Source organism: Sapajus apella, unplaced genomic scaffold (genome assembly GCF_009761245.1).
Source record: "Sapajus apella isolate SASKATOON/1434 unplaced genomic scaffold, GSC_monkey_1.0 scaffold126, whole genome shotgun sequence".
NCBI lineage: Eukaryota > Metazoa > Chordata > Mammalia > Primates > Cebidae > Sapajus > Sapajus apella.
In genome coordinates, this window is record NW_022437066.1 from 692,777 (window position 1) to 712,629 (window position 19,853).

The window sequence follows — 19,853 nt, forward strand, 5'->3', positions numbered from 1 at the left end:
CCAGGGTCCGTGAGGCCAGGGTCCGTGAGGCCAGGGTCCGTGAGGCCAGGGAGAGAGCTGCGTGGTGTGGGGGTCACAGCAGCTCTTAGGGACTGAGACTTCGGCTTGTTCCGAGGGGCAGAAGCACTGGGGCTTTGAACAAAAAAGGCTCCTGGCAGACGTGGGCGTTGAAGGTCAGCTGTGGCCACTGTGCACAGAGCTTCCTCTCAAGCAGGTGGCTGAAGCCACCCCAAGGCTGGGCAGTGGATGCCCAGGGCCCCCGGTGATCAGCTTGACTGAGGGCGGGGACTGGCGTGGTGCTGGTGGGCCTGTAGGAGCCTGCCTGGGGCTGGAGGTAGGGGCCCAAGTCCAGAGGGAGGATCCGGGGATGTGTGAGTCTTGGACACTCATTTGGGATGTCGGGTGGGCAGCGTCATTTCTGTGTTTCTGCCTGCATACAGGTACAGGTGCTGTTGTTTGGGGTGGCCCTGAATATTTATTTAATGATGGAATCATATTTATAAACCACTCTACAGCTTCCCTGCTCAGCAGCATATCATCAGTTGTTTTCCTGTGCCTGTTCTTTCCGACTGACGGCTGTGTGCTTGTTCTGCGAGCCACGTTTCCGGTTCACAGGGTCTTACCCACAGTGCTACCTCGGCGCCCGCCATGTGCCTCCCGGGAGCTGCGGGGAATGGCCCCGAAGGCCTCACTTGGTTCTGTGCACCCAGGCTTGCTCTCCTGGCCTCTTCCCTGACCACGCTGTGTCCCCTTTACTCTGATCTTGGCTAATCAGGACCTGCCGTGTCTGGTGGATTTTGGAAGCCACCTCACTGGGGACAGGAGGCACAGGCCAGGGGACAGCCTGTGGGAGGGCTGGGCCATGGGAGCTCCAGAGGAGTGCCCACAGCACCTGGAATGCAGGAGACCCCGTGTGGGCAAGAGTGTGGCTGGTGGTGCAGTGGCCTCGGGAGCAGTGAGGCTGTCCCCTCAACCTCTTCTGTGGAAGCAGAGATGCCACTAGCCAGGCGCCGTCCAGTAACAAGGGCCTGGGACCCTCTGCGGGACTCAAGCACGCAGACCCCCTGGTCAATGTCCCTGCTGTTGTGCTGGCCACGGAGCCCTTCAGCCCACGTGGGGGCTGGGGAGAGGGGTCTGCCTGTCTGGGTGGGCACCTTAGAAGGCCCTGGCGGCCCTGGTCTTAGGGAGAGGAAAGCCCAGTCTGCCCTGGCGCCTCACTTGGGTCTGCGGGGGCTTCCCACAGCTATGTTGTGTTCCCTTGGTTTCTGGAATTCCCTGCAGATAACAGACAAGAGAAACTGGCCTGTTGATCTCTAGACCATTGCATTGTTTACTGCTCCTAGAGTGAGTGGTGGCAAAACCCTACGAGGGGTTGGTTCGGAGGATGAGTCCTCTCATCTGGAGAGGATGTTAACTGTTGAGTTTATTCTGATCCTCACATTCTTTTCAGTCACTCCCTGAATCGCTCTCTTCAGTGGGTCAGGACAAATGCACTCCCTGGGCCTGGGCCTGGGCCTGGGCCCGGGCCAGTGTGTGTCCGGCCTGCTGTGTGGGGCCTGGGGGTGCCTGTAGGTGTGGCCTGGCAGCTCATCAGGAAGAGCTGGGGAGGCGTGAGACCAAGATAGCCTCTGAGGGCTGGGGAGGCGTGAGGCCCGGGCAGCCTCTGGTGCTGCTGCATTGCTTCTGGGCAGCCTGAGGGGCCGCATTGTGTTGGAAGCATCTGCGAGCGTCTGGGCTGTCCTAGCTGACACAGGCCCTTTGCTCCACAGGCCACCCGTTTGGGCTCCCCACGGCGGGCAGCAAGTGGGACTCGGGGAACCCGGCTGTCAACCTGTCCACAGTGGCAGTGATGCCTGTGTCAGAGGACGTGCCCCTCACCACCTTCGCCCTGGAGCTGGAGCATGCCCTCAGCGCCATCGGTAAGCCTGGCCCTCCTGGCCTCCACCTGCCTGCACAGGCCTCCAGGCTGACCCTAGGACTGAAACAGTGGCTCATCCACACCAGCTGCTGGGGGTCAGCTCGGGTCCCAGGGGACGTGTGTGGAGCCCACACCTTTTGGACTGTCAGGCCTGAGGCCTGGCTTGCTGTTAGGAGAAGTATGTTGTATGACCCTGGCCTCCCACCATGTGCCACATACCACCACGCTGAGGTGCCGAGAGCACCCCAGATGACCATGGCAGATCCCTCCGGGCAGAGCCCCCAGCCTGTCTTTGGGTTCTAGGCCTGCTTGAGGACACGTGCCGGCTGCCCTCTGTCTTTGAGGGGATGCTGCGGTGGGTGGCCAGGGTCAGCGTTGGGTAGTGTTTCCAAATTGCTAGAACACTTGGAATTCCTGGGTGCACTTGGAATATTCTGAGTGATGTCACTGGAAATAAGATTTTCTGCATATACTGGAAATATGTGCCATGAAACAACACTCAGGGCCATCAGACAAGGCCGTCAGTGCCTTATGTGTCTTAACATTTTGTTTTGAGAATAGCTTTTATTTATTTATTATTATTATTTTTTTGAGACCAAGTTTTGCTCTTGTCGCCTAGGCTGGAGTGCAGTGGTGTAATCTTGGCTCACTGCAACCTCCGCCTCCAGGGTTCAAGCGATTCTCCTGCCTCAGCCTCCCGAGTAGCTGGGACTGCAGGCACGAGCCACCACGTCCAGCTAATTTTTTTATTTTTAGTAGAGACGGGGTTTTGCCATGTTGGCCAGGCTGGTCTCGATCTCTTGACCTCATGATCTGCCCGCCTCAGCCTCCCAAAGTGCTGGGATGACAGGTGTGAGCCGTTGCGCCCAGCCTAGTTGTTCTCGGCCGGGCACAGTGGCTCATGCCTGTAATCCCAACACTCTGGGAGCCCGAGGCAGGCACATCCACCTGAGGTCAGGAGTTCAAGACCAGTCTCTACTAAAAATACCAAAAATTAGCCAGGCGTGGTGGTACACGCCTGTAATCCCAGCTACAAGGGAGGCTGAGGCAGGAGAATCGCCTGAACCTGGGAGGTGGAGGTTGCAGTGAGCCGAGATAACCTCACTGCACTCCAGCCTGGGTGACAGAGTGAGACTCTGTCTCAAAAAAACAAAAAAGCCGTTAGGATTTTAATAAGGGCTCCATGGAATCTGCAGACTGTGTTGGGCGGAGCTGCCAGGCTACACTCCCACCAGCGGTGAGCAGGTTCTGCTGCCCCACGTCCCACCAGCACTGGGTTGGATTTTGAGCTCAGAGTTGTGCCTCGGGCCCAGGGGGCATTTCAGTTGTAAGAGGGGCGCTTATTTTGTGTGCCCGGTTAAGGCAAGGCCCAGGACACAGTGATCTCTCCTCTCAGCTTTTAATTAGAATTAGACTTCCCCTCTTCCTGCACGTCAGGCTCTGGGACCTTTCCCACCCTGGCACTGCCAAGCAGCACCTCCTCAGACTGAGTCCCTCATCTTAGCTTCTCCCCCGAGCCTCCGGTGGCTATGATGCCAGGGCTGGCACTGGCACCCCTGGTCGAGAAGGGTCCTGACCGCCGCGCCTGTGTGGAAGACTTGTGCTGACATAAACATGAACAAACGGGTGTCTCCACGTTGGGGACCTTGGCCTCTTGGCATCTGGTACTTCGATATCGGATTTGTGAAATTATGTTATCTCCCATTGCCCTGTCTTCCCTGCCTGCACACACGGCACGGACGGAGATTCCGCTGCCCCTTGTGCTGGAGGAGACCGAGGTTCAGAGAGGCTACCCAGGGCTGCCGCCTCATTCAGGGCAGAGGGGAGGTAGCATCAGGCCACAGGCCCTTCCCCACTGTCCACTCCCCACTGCCTTGCTTGTCCTGGGGTCGGGGAGTGGACACTCACTGCCTTGCTTGTCCTGGGGTCGGGGAGTGGACACTCACTGCCTTGCTTGTCCTGGGGTCGGGGAGTGGACACTCACTGCCTTGCTTATACCTGGGGACGGGGAGTGGACACTCACTGCCTTGCTTGTCCTGGGGTCGGGAAGTGGACACTCACTGCCTTGCTTGTCCTGGGGACGGGGAGTGGACACTCACTGCCTTGCTTGTCCTGGGGACGGGGAGTGGACTCTCACTGCCTTGCTTGTCCTGGGGAAGGGGAGTGGACTCTCATTGCCTTGCTTATACCTGGGGAGGGGGAGTGGACTCTTGGCCTTGGAGCTGGGTTGCCTGCGTGGGTTCCATTACTGGTGGTGGTGTTTTCAGGCCCGACCCTGCTGCTGACCAGTGACAACATAAAACAACGCCTCGGCCCCGCTGCCCTGGACAGGTGCGTACCCCAGCCCCAGCTCCCTCCTCGCAGCTGGCCCCATGCGGCCCTGAGGTGTGTCCTCACTGTGTCCATGCCCAACATCCGCACGACAGCGTGCTCCTCGTCCAGCATGCTTTGGTGTGAGGGCCGATGACGTGAATCCCTTCACTGGACACACTGGGCAGCGCTGACATGCTGGGCACTGTTAGGCCTCTCAGGGGACCCCAACACCCCCTTCCTGCCTGGGCAGCCCCGGGTGTCACCTTCCCCCGCCTGCCCCGCAGCGAGCCCCAGTCTCTGGGCTTAACTGCAGCCCAGGCCCTGAGTGACTTGTTGCAAACTAGGGTTGGCAGGAAATGCTGTGCAGGGAGCTGAAGGGGCAGCGGCTGGTCCCGGCCTCTGCTGCCTCTTTCCACGGGGGTCACGTGCTAAGGGAGTGCCGGGACCCTGTGGGACAGTGAGGCACTCCCTCTGTGGCCTGCAGTGTCCATGAATACCGGCTGTCCAGCTGGCTGGGGCAGCAGGAGGACACCCACAGGATCGTGCTCTACCAGGCAGATGGCACGCTCACACCCTGGACCCAGCGCTGTGTGCGCCAGGCCGACTGCATCCTCATCGTGGGCCTGGGAGACCAGGAGCCCACAGTGGGTGAGGTGAGCGTGGGGAGGGCCAGTGGGGCTGGGGGCGCCCTCTCTTCAGAACCTTCTGTTTCTCTTTTCCTTGTAGTGAAATATTGCACGAATTCACAAAAGGACACATAATAAGGGCTAAAACCCAGATACCTGCCACCCATGTTTTAAAAACACGTCACGATGTGACCTCTGGCGGCTGTAACACGGAGTGGGGCAGGTGCCCCACGAGGCTCTACCACGGAGTGGGGCAGGTGCCCCCTGGCGGCTCTGCCACGGAGTGGGGCAGGTGCCCCACGCGGCGTCTTGTGAAGTTGGAGCCTCTGGCCGCCTTTCGCACTCTGACAGCGTGTGCAGGAAGCACTCTCTCCAGGCCCAACGCTTTACATAAACAGTGCCCTATTTTACGCCGTCTGAAGTTGGCCTTTCTCCTTAGCACTTAGGTTTCAGCGTTCCGGTTCCCCGCACTGCTTTTTCTGGCTTCTTAGTTTTCTTCTTGTGAGTGCCTCACCCTCTGCCCCTGCATCCTCAGCCAAGGGAACAGCCTTGTGCAGGCCCTTTAGGACGCCGGCCGGCAGGGCCCCTGGCTGGGGCTGTGCCTGCAGGTTCCCAGATGGCACCAGGTGGCTGACCTGATTGCTCGCGGACGTTCCGCCTGGCCATTGCCGCAGACGAGGCCTCAGCTCACAGCCGCCCAGTCCTGTTCCACTCTCCAGCTTCCTGCCTCCAGTCTGCACTTCCTCCCTCCTCTGCTCCCTGCTCTGTTCTCATCACAAGCCTGCCTGGGCTAATCCTGGGGCAGCTAAAAATTCCTCCTCTCTGATGTATGTTCCTGTTCTGCAGTGAGTGATGCTCCCCTGTGAGGGTTTGTTTGCAAAACACCTCATTTGAAAAGGTTGCTGCATGTGTTTATGAGGCCTTGTCAGAGAAACAGAAAGAGGAGGTGCTCCATCCTGCTGTGCTGACCTTGCCTGGCACACGGCGAGCTGACCCAGGGTTTCAGCAGCCCCAAAACAGACCAGGCCACAGCCAAGTTGCTTTGCAGAACCCAGGAGCTGCTTCCAGGGTCCTGCCCTCGGGCCCGCTGTGCTGGCCCTCCGCTCACGGACACATGGGCTCTGCCTTTTAGCTGGAGCAGATGCTGGAGAGCACAGCTGTGCGTGCCCAGAAGCAGCTGATCCTGCTGCACAGGGAGGAGGGGCCGGCGCCCGCCCGCACCGTGGAATGGCTCAACATGCGGAGCTGGTGCTCCGGCCACCTGCACCTCTGCTGCCCGCGCCGCGTCTTCTCCAGGAGGAGTCTGCCCAAGCTGGTGAGGCGGGAGAGCGAGGCTGCCTGCCTACAGCTCCTGGTTTATTTCCTCGAAGGTCCGAAGTGCTCTTCACATTCCCCCCCTGATTTCCTGACACCTGCGCTCCCTGGGCCCTTCCTGTGCTTGTGAACTTGACCCTGACTCAGGTCTCCTTCGTCTTGCCCTTTGGGCCTCTTGTGTCAATGGCAAGGTGACTCCCCCTGCAGCTAGGAGGCAGCCAGCAGGGTGGGGTGCAGGCACAGGGTGGCCATCAGGGGCTGAGGGGCTCAGTGAACCCTGGGGGATGGGCCTGGATCAGGGGCACTCAGTGAACCCTGGGGGATGGGCCTGACATTGGGGGGGGCTTCGTTAACTTTAGGGGATTTGCCTCACATTGGGGGGTGCTCAGTGAACCCTGGAGAATTGGCCTGACATCAGGGGAAGGGCAGTTAACCTTGGAGGGTGGGCCTCATGTCAGGGGTGCTCAGGGCTGAGGCTCATCGGCATGTCCTCAGACCAGCACTGTTCCCTCCTTTGGACAGAAGATCCTGAGACTTTTTATTCTGGTGTCCTCAGGCAGCCCTGGGGCCTGAGGGTGAGGCTCATGCTTCACAGCCCCCAGCTCTGCCCAGGAACCCCTGCCCTGAAAGCACCATCTGCTGCAGAATTGGGGGACTCCCATGAAGACAGCTCTAAGGGTGCTCTCTGGCCCCCACCTGGGCCCACTCGGTGGCCCACGTGCCCTCTGCCAGCGTCCTCCCCCCAGTAGCCGAGCTGTCTCTGGGGCCCGGCCCAAGCTCTGAGGTGCTGGCCAGTCCTGTCAGCCAGGGCCTGCTGCGTGCTGGAGAGGATTTGGGGTCAGTTTGGGTCAGAAGTGGAGGAAACTCCTCCCAGTGAAGTCAGAATGTGAGGTCTGGGCTGAAGGTGGGGCCCTGCACCAGCCCTGCCTCACGGCTCTTCCCAGGTGGAGATGTACAAGCGCATCTTCCAGCGGCCCCCGGACCGGCACTCAGACTTCTCCCGCCTGGCGAGGGTGCTGACGGGCAACGCCATCGCCCTGGTGCTTGGAGGAGGGGGAGCAAGGTGAGTCCCCCACTTCCCACGCACTCCTTACGGTTGTGTGTGTGGTGCCAGTCGCCCCCTCAGGTGCTGGGAGGTGCTGGGTGCCAAGCTGAGGGCAGTGTCACCTGAAGACAAGGAGACCCTCGGGCTGTCTGTCCAGACCCAGCCTCCACCCCAGCCCATCCTCTGAGCAGGCCCCGCAGACCCCAGTGCAGTGGTATGCCCACTGACTCCAGCGCGGCCCTGGTTTTATCCTGACCAGTGTAGTAGAAAGAGGCACCTCTCGTTTTGACTCTTTGCTTGGAAGTGGTTGCTTGTTGGCCGTGTCGTCTCCTCTTCTGAAACCTCTGCTCTTCCCTTTGCCCGGCTTTCCCGGCGTCTGGTGAGTTTCCTTCACTCTAACACACACTTGATAAAGAATGATCTGTTCTGCCCAAACTTAGTTCCTTAAGGGATTTTTAACCCAGACAATTCTTACGCTGCGTTGTCACCAGACCACCTTCTCCTGAACTTGAATAAACACGCTTGGAACAGAGATGGAACCCTGGAGCCACGAGGAGGGTGGGGCAGGTGTGTGCCCCTCTCCTGAGCCAGCTGTGCATCAGGGGCAGGGCGGAGCCTCCTACCGCTGCCCCCAAAGGAACCTGGGCGGGGGTCCAGGCTGGGGCTGCCCTGCTGGGGTGGGGCCTCTCCGGCAGCCCCTCCTATCTCCCATGGGGTGCCAGCACCACCACCCAGGGAAGAGTTCGGAGGTAGCCCCAGGGCCTCGAGGCTGCTTCTGCCGGCCCCAGGGCAGGGCCCTATCAGCCCCTGGGCCTGGTCCAGGTGATAAAGTGCCCACCGTATCCTGTGTCTAAGGGACTTTCCACCTCGTTGGTGCCGCACTTCCTCTTGAAAGTTGTGGGAGTTGGCCTAGAACAGTCTGATGGCTTGCCTGAGATTGCCAGGCTGGGGACAGGGCCCAGGTCTCTTTCTGTGAGCCTGGGACAGTGCAGGGGCTTGGGGCAGTTGAACCCAGACCCAGACCTGGCGTGCGGGTCAGACCAGAAGCATTGCTGATGACAACGTAGCTTTGATCAAGGTCATAATTAGAAGCCATACGGTTCTGTAAGGCACATAACTGCAGTCCTTTGCCCTCCCTCCAGCACCGCGTGCAGAGTTATCCTAGAAATAAATGCTTCCAGTGTTTTGGGCTGTCTGCTTGTCTGTATTTCTAAATCATATTGCTATTCTACTAAGTTTTTGGTTTTCTTAGGTTTAGATTGTTGACTTCTTAACCCCCTTGAACACATGCAGTCAGAGTCTATCTATTTCTAACTATCAATCAATCACTCATCTATCTATGCATCTGTCTCCCTCCTTTTCACTCAAAATCCCAGTGTGGTGCCATCACTGGTTAGCCAGCACTCACTGTCTATATTATGACAGCAGCACGGGTGTCACTCACAGCTAAGTCACAGCCTGTTGTATACGATGATTGAAGTGTCTTCCTTGGCGTTGATAACTGTTACATTTGTTCATCTTTCTGGGTATCATTAATTAACCCAAAGACACTGAGGCAAGAATTAACCTCCTCTCAGTATGCTCGGACATAGCACTCATCTCTGTTCAGCTTTCAGGAGTCATCCTCCCTAAAGCCCTCTAGCCTCCTCTTATTTCTACTAGTTGCTTTCTGACATGCTGCTGAGATGTTGCGCTGGAATTTTCCATCACCATCATCCTGGAAACTACCTTTGTTTCTCTCCTGCGTTCAGTTCCATTTCCTGCAATTTCATGTCTTCTTTATTGGCTTATTCCTCATTTTGGTGGAATATACTCTAGAAATTTCCTTAGGAGAAGATGCTTGGGGAAGTAAACATTTTAAAACCATGCATATCAGCAAATGTCCTCACTCTGTTTCCATACTTGAATAATAGTTTGGCTAGGTATAGAATTCTAGATGGAAATAATTTTCCCTGAGAATTTTAAGGCATGGATCCATTGTCTTTTTAGATTTTTGTATTGCTGTTGAGAAATGTAGTGCTATTTTTATTCACAAGGCCTGTTTTTTCTTCTGGAAACTTGTAGGAGATTATCTCTCTTAAAAAAAATAAAAAATAAAAATAAACAGGGTTTCGCTTTGTTGCCCAGGTTGGAGTGCAGCCTGGCAATCGTAAGCTCACTGTAGCCTCAACTCCCGGCTTCAAGCAATCCTCCCCACTTAGCCTCCCAGAGTGTTGAGATTACAGGCGTGAGCCACTGTGCCTAGCCTGAGACTCTGTATTCCTGGTATTCTGAAGGCGCATGATGACGTGCCTGCATGTGGCTCCTTTTGCATCCATTGACACTGGATTCCCAGTGGGTCCTTTCAAATTTGGAAACTCACAGACTTCAACTCTGGGAATTTTTAACTTTTCTAAATAAAAAATATTTACACCTCTCTCTCTTTTCTGTTTTCTCTCTTCCTGGAGCTTTTTTTTAAAAAAAAAAAAAAAAAAACAGGGTCTCACTCTGTCACCCAGGCTGGAGTGCAGTGGTGCATCATAGCTCTCTGCAGCCTGAAATTCCTGGGCTCCAGCAATTCTCCCACCTCAGCCTCCAGAGTAGCTGGAACGAAAGGCGCAGGCCAGCACACCTAGCTAAGTTGTTTTTCTCTTTTCTTTTTTTTGGAGAGACGTGGTTTCACCATGTTGCCGGGCTAATCTCAAACTCCTGGGCTCAAAGGATCCTCCTGCCTCAGCCTCCCAAAGTGCTGGGATTACAGGCATGAGCCACCGTGCCCAGCCTTCCTGGAGCCTCTGATGGTCAGATTTGGGGCGTCTTAGATGGATCTTCTAATTTTTAGTCTTTTCTCTCACCTATTCTTCATCTCTGTCTTTTTGTTCCACTTTCTGGAAGATTTTTTTCTCGAATGCATCTTACAGTTTATCTTTTCTGCTGATGTGTCTCTGATGTCACTCCTGGTGCTCCTCCAGTGCAGCCTTGCGCTCCTCTGAGGACGCTAATCGCGGGCTTGCTTGTGCCTCCCATGCTCGCTCAGGTTTGCCACTATGCACCGCGCCATAACATGTCTGGGGTGGTGGCGTTGCCACGTAGCCTTCCACGATACACCACACTTTGCTTTCCCCTTCCTGTTGATGGACCCTTGGTTGGTTTTCTGGTTTTGGTTATTACAAACAAAATGGTTATAACCAATTTTTTGTTTGTTTGTTTTGAGACAGTGTCTCGCTCTGTGGCCCAGGCTGGAGTGCAGTGGCATGATCTCAGCACACTGCAACCTCCGCCTCTTGGGTTCAAGCAATTCTCTGCAGCACCCTCCCGAGTAGCTGGGATTACAGGCGCCCCCCGCCGCACCATGCCCGACTAATTTTTGTATTTTTAGTAGAGATGGGGTTTCGCCATCTTGTCCAGGTTGGTCCTGAACTCCTGACCTTGTGATCCACCTGCCTCAGCCTTCCAAAGTGCTGGGATTACAGGCATGAGCCACTGTGCCCAGCTTATTTCTTTTTTTCCCCCTTATTGCGCTGGTCAGAACCACCAGAGCAGTGTGGTTAGACATGGCGGGTGTGGACACCCAAGCCTCGTTCCCAGGCGTGGGAGCAGGTGTTCAGCCCACCACTGAGTGTGATCTTGTCCGTCGGCTTTTTGTGGCTGCCCTTGGTCAGACTGAGGAAGTTCCTTTTCATTCTCAGTTTCCTGAGTTTTTGTCATGAATGGTTGTCTTTGTGACTCTATCATGATGATTGTATTTTCTCTTTAATCTGTTAATGCATTAATTGCATTGATTTTCAAATTAAAACTAATATTGTGTTCCTGGGATAGACCCATTGGGTCATGGTGTTAAAGTTATCCTGTTGATAATTGCTAGACTCTATTCAAACCTGAGTGAGACCTGAGTACTCAAGACCGGACTGAAATTGTCCCTTTTTGAAATGTGTTTACTGGGTTTTGGTATGAAGATTTGTTTGCTGGCTTCATAAGTAGAAATGGGAAGCTCATCTTTTCCTATTATCTGGAAGGCTTAAAACACTTTTTTCATTTTTACTTTTTATTTATTTATTTTTTGAGACGGGGTCTCCTGCTGCTGCCCAGGCTGGAGTACAGTGGTATCACAGCTCACTGCTGGAATTACAGGTGTGAGCCGCTGATCCCAGCCAGAAATGGAATCTGCAACTTTCAGATCCCAACAAAGAAGATTTCATGCCCAGGTGGTTTCACCAGTGAATTTTATGAAGCATATAAGGAATAAATAAGACAAATTTTACATAAAACCTTCCAAGAGGCCAGGCATGGTGGCTCACACCTATAATCCGAGCACTTTGGGAGGCCAAGGAGGGAGGATTTATTGAGCCAAGGAGTTCCAGACCATCGTGGACAATATAGTGAGACTCTGTCTCTACAAAAAATGAAAAGATTAGCTCTTCTCTACAAAAATGAAAAGATGGTGTGTGCCTGTGGTTCCAGCTACTTGGGAGGCTAAGGCAAGAGGGGAATCACTTGAACCCAGGAGGCTGAGACTGCAGTGAGCTGTGATCACGCCACTGCACTCCAGCCTGGGTGGGAGTGAGACCTTGTCTAAAAATAAAAATAAGAAATAAATAAAAGATTAAATTTCTTTAATCTGTGCTGAGTTCCAGTACTACTCAGATGTTCTGTTTCTTACAGTATTTTGGTGAGTTATGTTTTTCTAAAATTGTGCCCATTTTATCTGAATTTTTCTATTTATGGCATGAAGTTGTTCAGTGTTTTTCACTAAAGTGTCTGCACTGATGTTCCCGTCTTCATCCCTGTGCCTTCGTTTCTTGGTGCTTTCTCTCTTTCACCAGGACTACCCATCGAATCGGCCCGTCCACTGCCAGCTTTCATCTTTGTCCATCTTCTCTATCGTATGTTTGGTTTTTGGCTCTTTAAGATCTGCTTTTATCTTTGTTATTTGCTTAATTTTACTCTCTTTTATTTAGATTATTCTTTTTTCCCTAACATTTAGACAAGCAGACATTGTCTCTAAAGAAACAGAGAGTAAATATATGCTGTCTCTCACAACCACTCAGAGGCTAGAAAAGTGAAGGTGATGTGTCTTTTATTTTCTCAGGCTGGCTTAAAGTTTTTTTTTTTTTTGCCTTGGGTTTTTGACAACATGGGAATGGCTTTCTTTTGATTTATGCTTAGGATTTATAATGCTTCCTGATTCTGAGGCTTGATGTCTGTCATCAGTTCTAAAAAATGCCACCCCGTCTCTTCAGATACGGCTTCCCTCCCGTCTTCTTTCTGCGGCTCGGATCGCACATAAATGAGAGTTTGCTGCCAGATCCCATGTTTCCGTATCTCCTTTACATATTTTGTAAAACAATATTTTACATATTTTATTCTTTTGATGCTTCATGATTCAATGAATATTTTCTTTTGACCCATCTTACATTTTACCATTTCTTTCTTCAGCTGTTCTGTTCTGCTGTGAAGCCCACTCACTGAGTTTTTCATTTGTTATTATATTTTTCACTTCTAGAATTTCCATTTGGTTTTATGCCAGAATTAACACTCTTGTTTTTAATTCTTTGAACTGTTTTTAAGGCTTATACCTAAGTATTTAATATTTTGCAGCAGTATTACATATGGTTCTTTTTTATTATGTTAAAATACATACAACATAAAATTTACCATTTTAACTGTTGTTGAGTATTCAATTAAGTATTAATAATGATATTAATATAATTAATTGTGCAACGCTGTTACAGTGTTGTGCAAACACTACCCCTGTCCATTTCCAGAACTTGTTTTGGACAGGGCTCACTGCAGTCCAGGCTGGAGTGCAGCGCTGTGACCTCAGCTCAGTGTGGCCTTGACTTCCCACGCTCAAACAGCTTTCCCACCTCAAATCTGCCTCCATGATCCAGTTACCTCCCACCAGGTCCCTCCTCCAATACTGAGGATCAAAATTCAACGTGTTTGGGTGGCGGACACAGCCAAACCATAGCAGATGTCTCCAGGACCCTCCCTGCTGTGGCTCATGTCCGAGTTCCCTCCTGAGGGCTGGGTGGTCTTCCCCTGTCTCCTCGGCTGCTTGCACACGTTAAGCCTGGTCGCAGTAAAAGCCTGTGTCTCTTACCTGGGTGCACTCTGGGTCCACTTTTATTGTCTGTTTTTTCTTTTCACTATGGCGCCAAAAGAAGAGCCTGTATGAGGCTTTTCTCCTCGTATGACTGGTAACCTTTGGTTGAGTACTGTATGTTCGGTGTGAAAGCGGCAGCGGTGATTTGCAGCCCTGGGTGCTGGCTGCCTGGTCTCGGGGGTGCTCCCTGGTCTCAGGGGTGCTCCCCGGTCTCATGGGTGCTGGTCTACATCCAGCTTACCTGACTCCTGGGGTGGTGCCCCCCATGATGCTCCTCCCTTCCAGGGCCCCTCAACTCCAGCCCTCCCACCGCCTCTCAGACACCTTGCTGGAGGCAGCCGTGTTTGTGGGTAGAAAAGGCCAATGCCAGTCACCTCTCAGGACATCCTCCTCCCCATCCCAGCCTCACAGTCCCTCAGTACCTCCAGAAAGAGAGATTTTATATATTTTGAGACAGAGTCTCACTCTGTCACACAGGCTAGAGTGCAGTGGTACGATCTCGACTCACTGCAACCTCCCTCTCCCAGGTTCAAGTGATTCTTCTGCCTCAGCCTCCTGAGTAGATGGGATTATGGGTGCCTACCACCATGCCCAGCTAATGTTTGTATTTTTAGTAGAGACGGGGTTTCGCCCTGTTGGCCAGGCTGGCCTCGAACTCTTAGCCTCAAGTGATCTGCCTGCCTTGGCCTCCCAAAGTGCTGAGATTATAGGCATGAGCTCTGATTGCACCTGAAGTCCCTTTCTGAGTCAGCGTCTCTGCTTGGAGGAGCTGGGAACTAAGGATGAGCAGATGGTCGCAGGTGGCCGCCTCTGAGGTCTCTGCAGGGCACAGCCTGGGCCTGGTGCTCACTCGTCGCTCTATGTCCCTGGCTGGTGCAGAGGCTGTGCCCAGGTGGGCGTTCTCAAGGCCTTGGCAGAGTGTGGCATCCCCGTGGACATGGTGGGAGGCACGTCCATCGGGGCCTTCATGGGTGCCCTGTACTCTGAGGAGCGGAACTACAGCCAGATGCGGATCCGGGCCAAGCAGTGGGCTGAGGTAAGCAGGCACCCACCGCCCTCGCTAGAACAAGGCCTCCAGGTCCGTGCTGGTGCCTGAGGGACACTGGGGCCATTGGCTTCTTCATGTAGCTCTGCAGGGCCTTGCCTTCAAGGAGGCTATCCTCTGAGGCAAAGGGGCAGCACAGAGAAGGTGAAGACGAAGGTTGGTGGTGGGGGTGGTCTGATCCAGGTCCGAGATGGTGGAGGTTGGTGGTGGGGGTGGTGTGATCCAGGCCCAGGTCTGAGATGGGGGGTTCTGCCCTACAGGCCAGACAGGGCAGTGTGAGCAGCTCAAGATGGGCTTATTGAGTCCTCCCGGCAGGCTGGGTGCTGTCCCAGTTCATGGCACCTAGTCTGGGTTGAGGTAGGGCAGGGAGGTGTTGGCGTGGGGGCGTGAGATGGTGTCAGGGCAGCTGGGGCGGTTCAGTGTCACAGGGGAGATGTCAACTACTTTGGCCATTAGTCTGACCTTGTGATAAATGGATTCCAGAATCAAAATACCAAATACAGAATCAAAGACAGCAGTGAGAACAGGCTCCCCTCAGGGGAGCAGAAGGAGGCAGCCCGGCTTTGGTTCCCCAGCAGGCGTGGCCACCGTCTGCCCTCCTCAGCCCGGCACTTGCTTCTGTGGAACAAAACGGAGCTTTGGTGGGAACCATGAGTGGGATCAGAAGCGCTCATGTTCTCCTTTTAAAAGGAGAGAAAATTGGTCATCCTCTGCCGCAGTAGCTCCCAAGCAGGCCTGAGCTGCGTTCACGTGGCCTGGGGCCGCCACCAGCCCCACCGGCGAGTCCGGAAGCCCCTGACACCAGTTCCCCATTCTGTTCCAGGAAGGTTTCTGTCCCTAAAATGAGTCACCTGGTCACCTTCATTGTGGCCACTCAAAAGAGGGCTTGGGGACTGACGCACAGATGTCCACCAGGACAGCACTGGGACAGGACGCCCTATGGGCAGAGGTGGCTCCGAGCCCGCCCTATCCCAGAGCCACTGGACAGGCCTCTCCCTGTCCCTTCCCTGCTGGTCTGGCACTGGGGGGCCAAGTGTGGAAATGGCCAGAGCTGTCTGGGCTGGTCCTCCCTCTGTCCTGGGAACGCTGGGCATGGGAGCTGGCCAGGGCAAGGTGGGGCCGGGGCTGTGTGCCTGCCCCTCGTGCTGAGGAGAGGGGATGGCGGGTGCTGGGGTCTGGCTCAGTTCCATGAGCCCCTCTGGTGCTGGCCAGGGGCTTCCTCAGGGGAGGACCAGGGCCGCCTCTGCCTGCGGCTGAGGTGTTCTTACTGCCCGTGTCACACAGCATGAGCACATCCAGCCCACGCTCCAAGCGTCTCCCTCCTGGCCTTCGTCCCCTGAGCCCTGGCTCACCGTGGCAGGGAAGACCCTTCCCCTCCACCCTCACTGGGCATCGTGAGGCTAGTTCGAGGTCAGTCTTGAGTGCTGCCTCCTCACTGAGGAAGGATGGGCCCCACCCAGGCCCACCCAGAAGGAACTCAAAAGAGCCAGGCATCCCCAGCACCCCGATGGATTGCCACAGTGGCATGTAAGCCAGGGCTGAGCAGCCGTGACTTTCCTGAGAGGACTCCACTGTGTCCCCCCGGCCCGGGGACCTTGTGTACCCAGCAGCCCGCCCCGAGCTCTCCTCCTCGCCAACCCTCTGGCCATGGGCCTGGGCCAGGCCTTGCCCCAGAGCTGACCAGGCAAAGCCGAGGAGTCCCCAGGCATGGGGGCCTGCGGAGCCTGTGAGGGTCGGGCCAGCAGGGGCTTAGGGGTCAAGAAGGGACTGAGGGCAGGGCTGTGTCTTGGCTTTCAGGCTCTAGCCTCTGCCCCCTCTGAAGCTCCAGCCAGGGCGCCAAGCCCCAGGACCTTGGGCAGGGCCCGAGGATGCTCTGGACCCCCGTTCCATTCACAAAAGGCCCTCAGTGCGCCATGGGTCTGCTGTGGCAGCCCGCAGGGGGGTGTGGGAGCCTTCTGTGAACCCCAAATGTGCCCCCAGGGCATGACGTCCATGATGAAGGCCGCACTGGACCTCACCTACCCTGTCACATCCATGTTCTCCGGAGCCAGCTTCAACAGCAGCATCTGCAGCGTCTTCCAGGACCGGCAGATCGAGGTGCGCCCCCACCCTCAGGAGCCCGTGCAGCCCGTAGCACCTGTCCCCTCCTGGCCCTGGGTCAGCCTCCCCAGACACGGGATGGGAGTGTGAACGGAGAGGGCCCGTCTGAGCCCTGTCCACCTGCAGGACCTATGGATTCCCTATTTTGCTGTCACCACCGACATCACAGCCTCAGCCATGCGGGTCCACACAGACGGTGAGCACTCCTGCCATGCAGGGGCGGCCAGCTTGGGTGCGAAGTGTGGGCAGGGGGAGAGCCCATCAGCCCCAGGGGGTCAGGAAGGCCGTGGGGTCTCCCGAAGGGTGCAAACGTGTGGGCAGCTCTGTCCATGGAGGATACAAGATGCCTCTACTGGGGGCACAGATGGGAGGGACGCAGCCTGGGCCAGAGACCTCAGAAGGCTGGACAGGACCCTCTCGGAATCAGTGATATGGGGTCAGACTGATGGATGCCATGTGGGAGGACAAAGTGAGGGGCCCCTCAGTCCTGGGATGGAGGGCTCACCTGGGTCAGGGGGATGAGGGGTTCACTCAGTCATGGGGTGAGGGCCCCCCTCGGTCCTGGGATGGGGGGCTTACCTAGGTCAGGAAGATGAAGGGTTCACTTGGTGATGGGGTGAGGGGCCCCCTTGGTCCTGGGGTGGGGGGCTCACCTCGCTCAGGGGGATGAGGGGTTCACTCTGTCATCGGGTGAGGGGCTCCCTCGGTCCTGTGGTGGGGGGTTCTCCTGGGTCGAGGGATGAGGGGTTCACTCAGTCTTGGGGTGAGGGGCCCCCTCAGGCCTGGGGCAGGGGGCTCACCTGGGTCAGGAGGATGAGGGAAAGAAAATTCACTCGGTCATGGGATGAGGGGCTCACAGCAGTTGGAAGGCCATTCAGCCCCTGGGCCATGCGCCTCCCTCTGTGGAGGGGGCCTCAGAGAGGTGGGACCTACTAGCTCCAGGACCACAGAGGCAAGGCCCTGACCCCTGGACCTGGCAGTAGCCTCCTCCAGGTAATGAGCGGCTCCGGGCCCCCTCCCCAGGCTCCCTGTGGCGGTACGTGCGTGCCAGTATGTCCCTGTCCGGTTACATGCCCCCTCTCTGTGACCCCAAGGACGGACACCTGCTGATGGATGGGGGCTACATCAACAACCTCCCAGGTACTGCGGTGGGGGGACCTGGCAGGAGCACAGCCTCCTGGGTCGAACCACCCCGAGGGCCCTGCTGCAGCTGCCTCCGCGCTGAGAAGGCTGGGCTGGAACACGTTTTCCTTGGAGTGTGCCAAGGGAAAATGTCAGGCTGGCATCAGAGCGCCGAGAACATGCACACGCGTGTACACGCACACGCAGGCAGTGGCAGCATATGGCCCTGTTTGTCAGCTCAGCAGCGTGCAGAACAAAGGCCAAGTCGAGGAACCGGGAGCAATTAAGCCCCATCTGTGCCCACAGTCAGAAACTAACAGCCTGCAGGTGTCGGCTTGCTGGGGGCCAGGCCATTCCCGGTCACCTGTGGGATGTGCGGTCAGGAAGGCTCAGGACACAGCTGTGTGCCCACGGCTGCTCACGGAACTGGGTGTGGGTCTTCTGCCTCTAGCAGGTGTAACGGCGGAGAGGAGACCCCACAGCCCCGAGGTCAGGGCTTGTCAAGGCAGGCTCTGCCCCGTCCCCTGGCTCTGTGCGCCGGTCCAGGCGGTAACTAGGGCTGCTTTCTCCCTAGCGGATGTGGCCAGGTCCATGGGCGCAAAAGTGGTGATCGCCATTGACGTGGGCAGCCGAGATGAGACAGACCTCACCAACTACGGGGATTCACTGTCTGGTTGGTGGCTGCTGTGGAAACGCTGGAACCCCTTGGCCACGAAAGTCAAGGTGGGGTGCTGCTGGGTGGGCTGGGCTGTCCGTTCGACTCCTCCCTGCAGCCCCCCACACCTGTCCCGTGGCAGGGGAGTGGGGGCTGCTCCTGGGCCCTGAGGCCAGCAGGTCCAGGGCCACCCCTCAACGCCCCTGCCCAGGCCCTGAGGCCAGCTCTGGGGAAGGGAGGAACGAGGCCAGACCGGCCTGAGGCTCCACCCCTTACCAGAAGGCACCTCCAGGACCCGCGGCTGGGTGCTGCTGCGCTCTCCCCACGGCCCCAGGGCGGAGGATGGGTCCCCAGAGCCTGTCCTGCGCCACGGGCCAGGCCTGGACGTGGAGGTGCCGGGGCAGGAGACTCAGGCGGCTGTGACGGCAGCAGGTGTTGAACATGGCAGAGATTCAGACGCGCCTGGCCTACGTGTGCTGCGTGCGGCAGCTGGAGGTGGTGAAGAGCAGCGACTACTGCGAGTACCTGCGCCCCCCCATCGACGGCTACCGGACCCTGGACTTCGGCAAGTTCGACGAGATCTGCGTGAGTGCCCGCGGAGGGCGGGAGGGCGCGCGCGGCTGCCCCTTCCCGCGTCCTCCTTTCGCGACTTTCCACGCCTCCTGACGGGCCCCTGGGGTGTGCACAGGAAGTGGGGTACCAGCACGGGCGCACGGTCTTTGACATCTGGGGCCGCGGGGGCGTGCTGGAGAAGATGCTGCGGGACCAGCAGGGGCCGAGCAAGAGGCCGGCGGGAGAGGTGAGTGCGGGCGCCCAGGCCACGCCCAGGCCACGCCCAGGCCACGCCCCGCTCCCCAGGCCGCGCCCACCTCAGGGCACAGGCCCTGCCCCCCTGGCAAAAGACTCCAACCAAGGCTAGGGCAGGGCTTGCTTAGGGGCTGCAGAGAGGGCACAGGGAAGGTGGGGCCCCTCCTCCCACAGGTAGGCTGGGGACTGGCAGGGAGGTGTCCACGGGCGACGTGCTGTCCTCACCCCACCCCCAGGTCCTCACCTGTCCCAACGCCTCCTTCACGGACCTTGCCGAAATTGTGTCTCGAATTGAGCCGGCTAAGGCTGCCGTGGTGGATGGTGAGTGAAGGTCCAAGATGAGGCCGTCGTGTCTGTGTGGCCTCCTGATGCTGGGTTGGGCTCGACACCCCCCCAACCCCACAAGCCCACGCCCTCCCCTCCTGCCCACGCCCATGCCCAGGCTCCAGCAGCTGGGGTGCTTGGTGGCGCTCCTCTGTCCCAGAGCAGCGTGTGTCCCCACAGCAATGGGATTGTGACCGCCCTGGGCCACGTTTTGCCTCCCACCCCAGCCCACCCAGTGGGAGGTGGGAATGGAGACTGCTTGTTGGAGAGGCCGCAGGGCCAGAAGGGTGGATGTAGTGCTCTCCATGCTCCATCCAGGGCCCAGCGCTTGGGCCTTGGGCCAGCGGCCTCCTCGCAGCAGAACTGCATGTTCTCCTGGGAAACGCCTTTGTGGCTGCCTCGGGCAGAGAGAGCTCTGGGCAAGGTAGCTGCTATCCACAGAGGCCTGGCTGGAGTCCTGAGGGTGCCTGGCTGGAGTCCTGAGGGTGCCTGGCTGGAG

The 19,853-nt window shown here is 56.7% G+C and overlaps 1 protein-coding gene across 8 annotated transcripts in view; it reads left to right on the forward strand.

Annotated features, from left to right (window-relative positions):
• The window catches only part of PNPLA7 (patatin like phospholipase domain containing 7), a 64,810-nt gene that overhangs the window by 43,879 nt on the left and 1,078 nt on the right, over positions 1-19,853 (forward strand). For 6 of the 8 annotated variants that reach the window (XR_004263946.1, XM_032261901.1, XM_032261897.1 and 3 more), the window contains 13 exons: positions 1,770-1,919; positions 4,186-4,249; positions 4,716-4,884; positions 5,990-6,172; positions 7,116-7,234; positions 14,181-14,337; positions 16,327-16,443; positions 16,573-16,642; positions 17,470-17,586; positions 18,143-18,291; positions 18,656-18,808; positions 18,912-19,022; positions 19,267-19,351. Coding sequence is in view for 7 of the 8 variants with exons in the window: in XM_032261901.1 (XP_032117792.1) it covers positions 1,770-1,919; positions 4,186-4,249; positions 4,716-4,884; positions 5,990-6,172; positions 7,116-7,234; positions 14,181-14,337; positions 16,327-16,443; positions 16,573-16,642; positions 17,470-17,586; positions 18,143-18,291; positions 18,656-18,808; positions 18,912-19,022; positions 19,267-19,351 (1,644 nt within the window). In the remaining variant the exon portion in view is untranslated. The remainder of the gene's footprint in view (positions 1-1,769; positions 1,920-4,185; positions 4,250-4,715; positions 4,885-5,989; positions 6,173-7,115; positions 7,235-14,180; positions 14,338-16,326; positions 16,444-16,572; positions 16,643-17,469; positions 17,587-18,142; positions 18,292-18,655; positions 18,809-18,911; positions 19,023-19,266; positions 19,352-19,853) is intronic. The other 2 variants (XM_032261898.1, XM_032261902.1) reach the window with 2 other exon arrangements.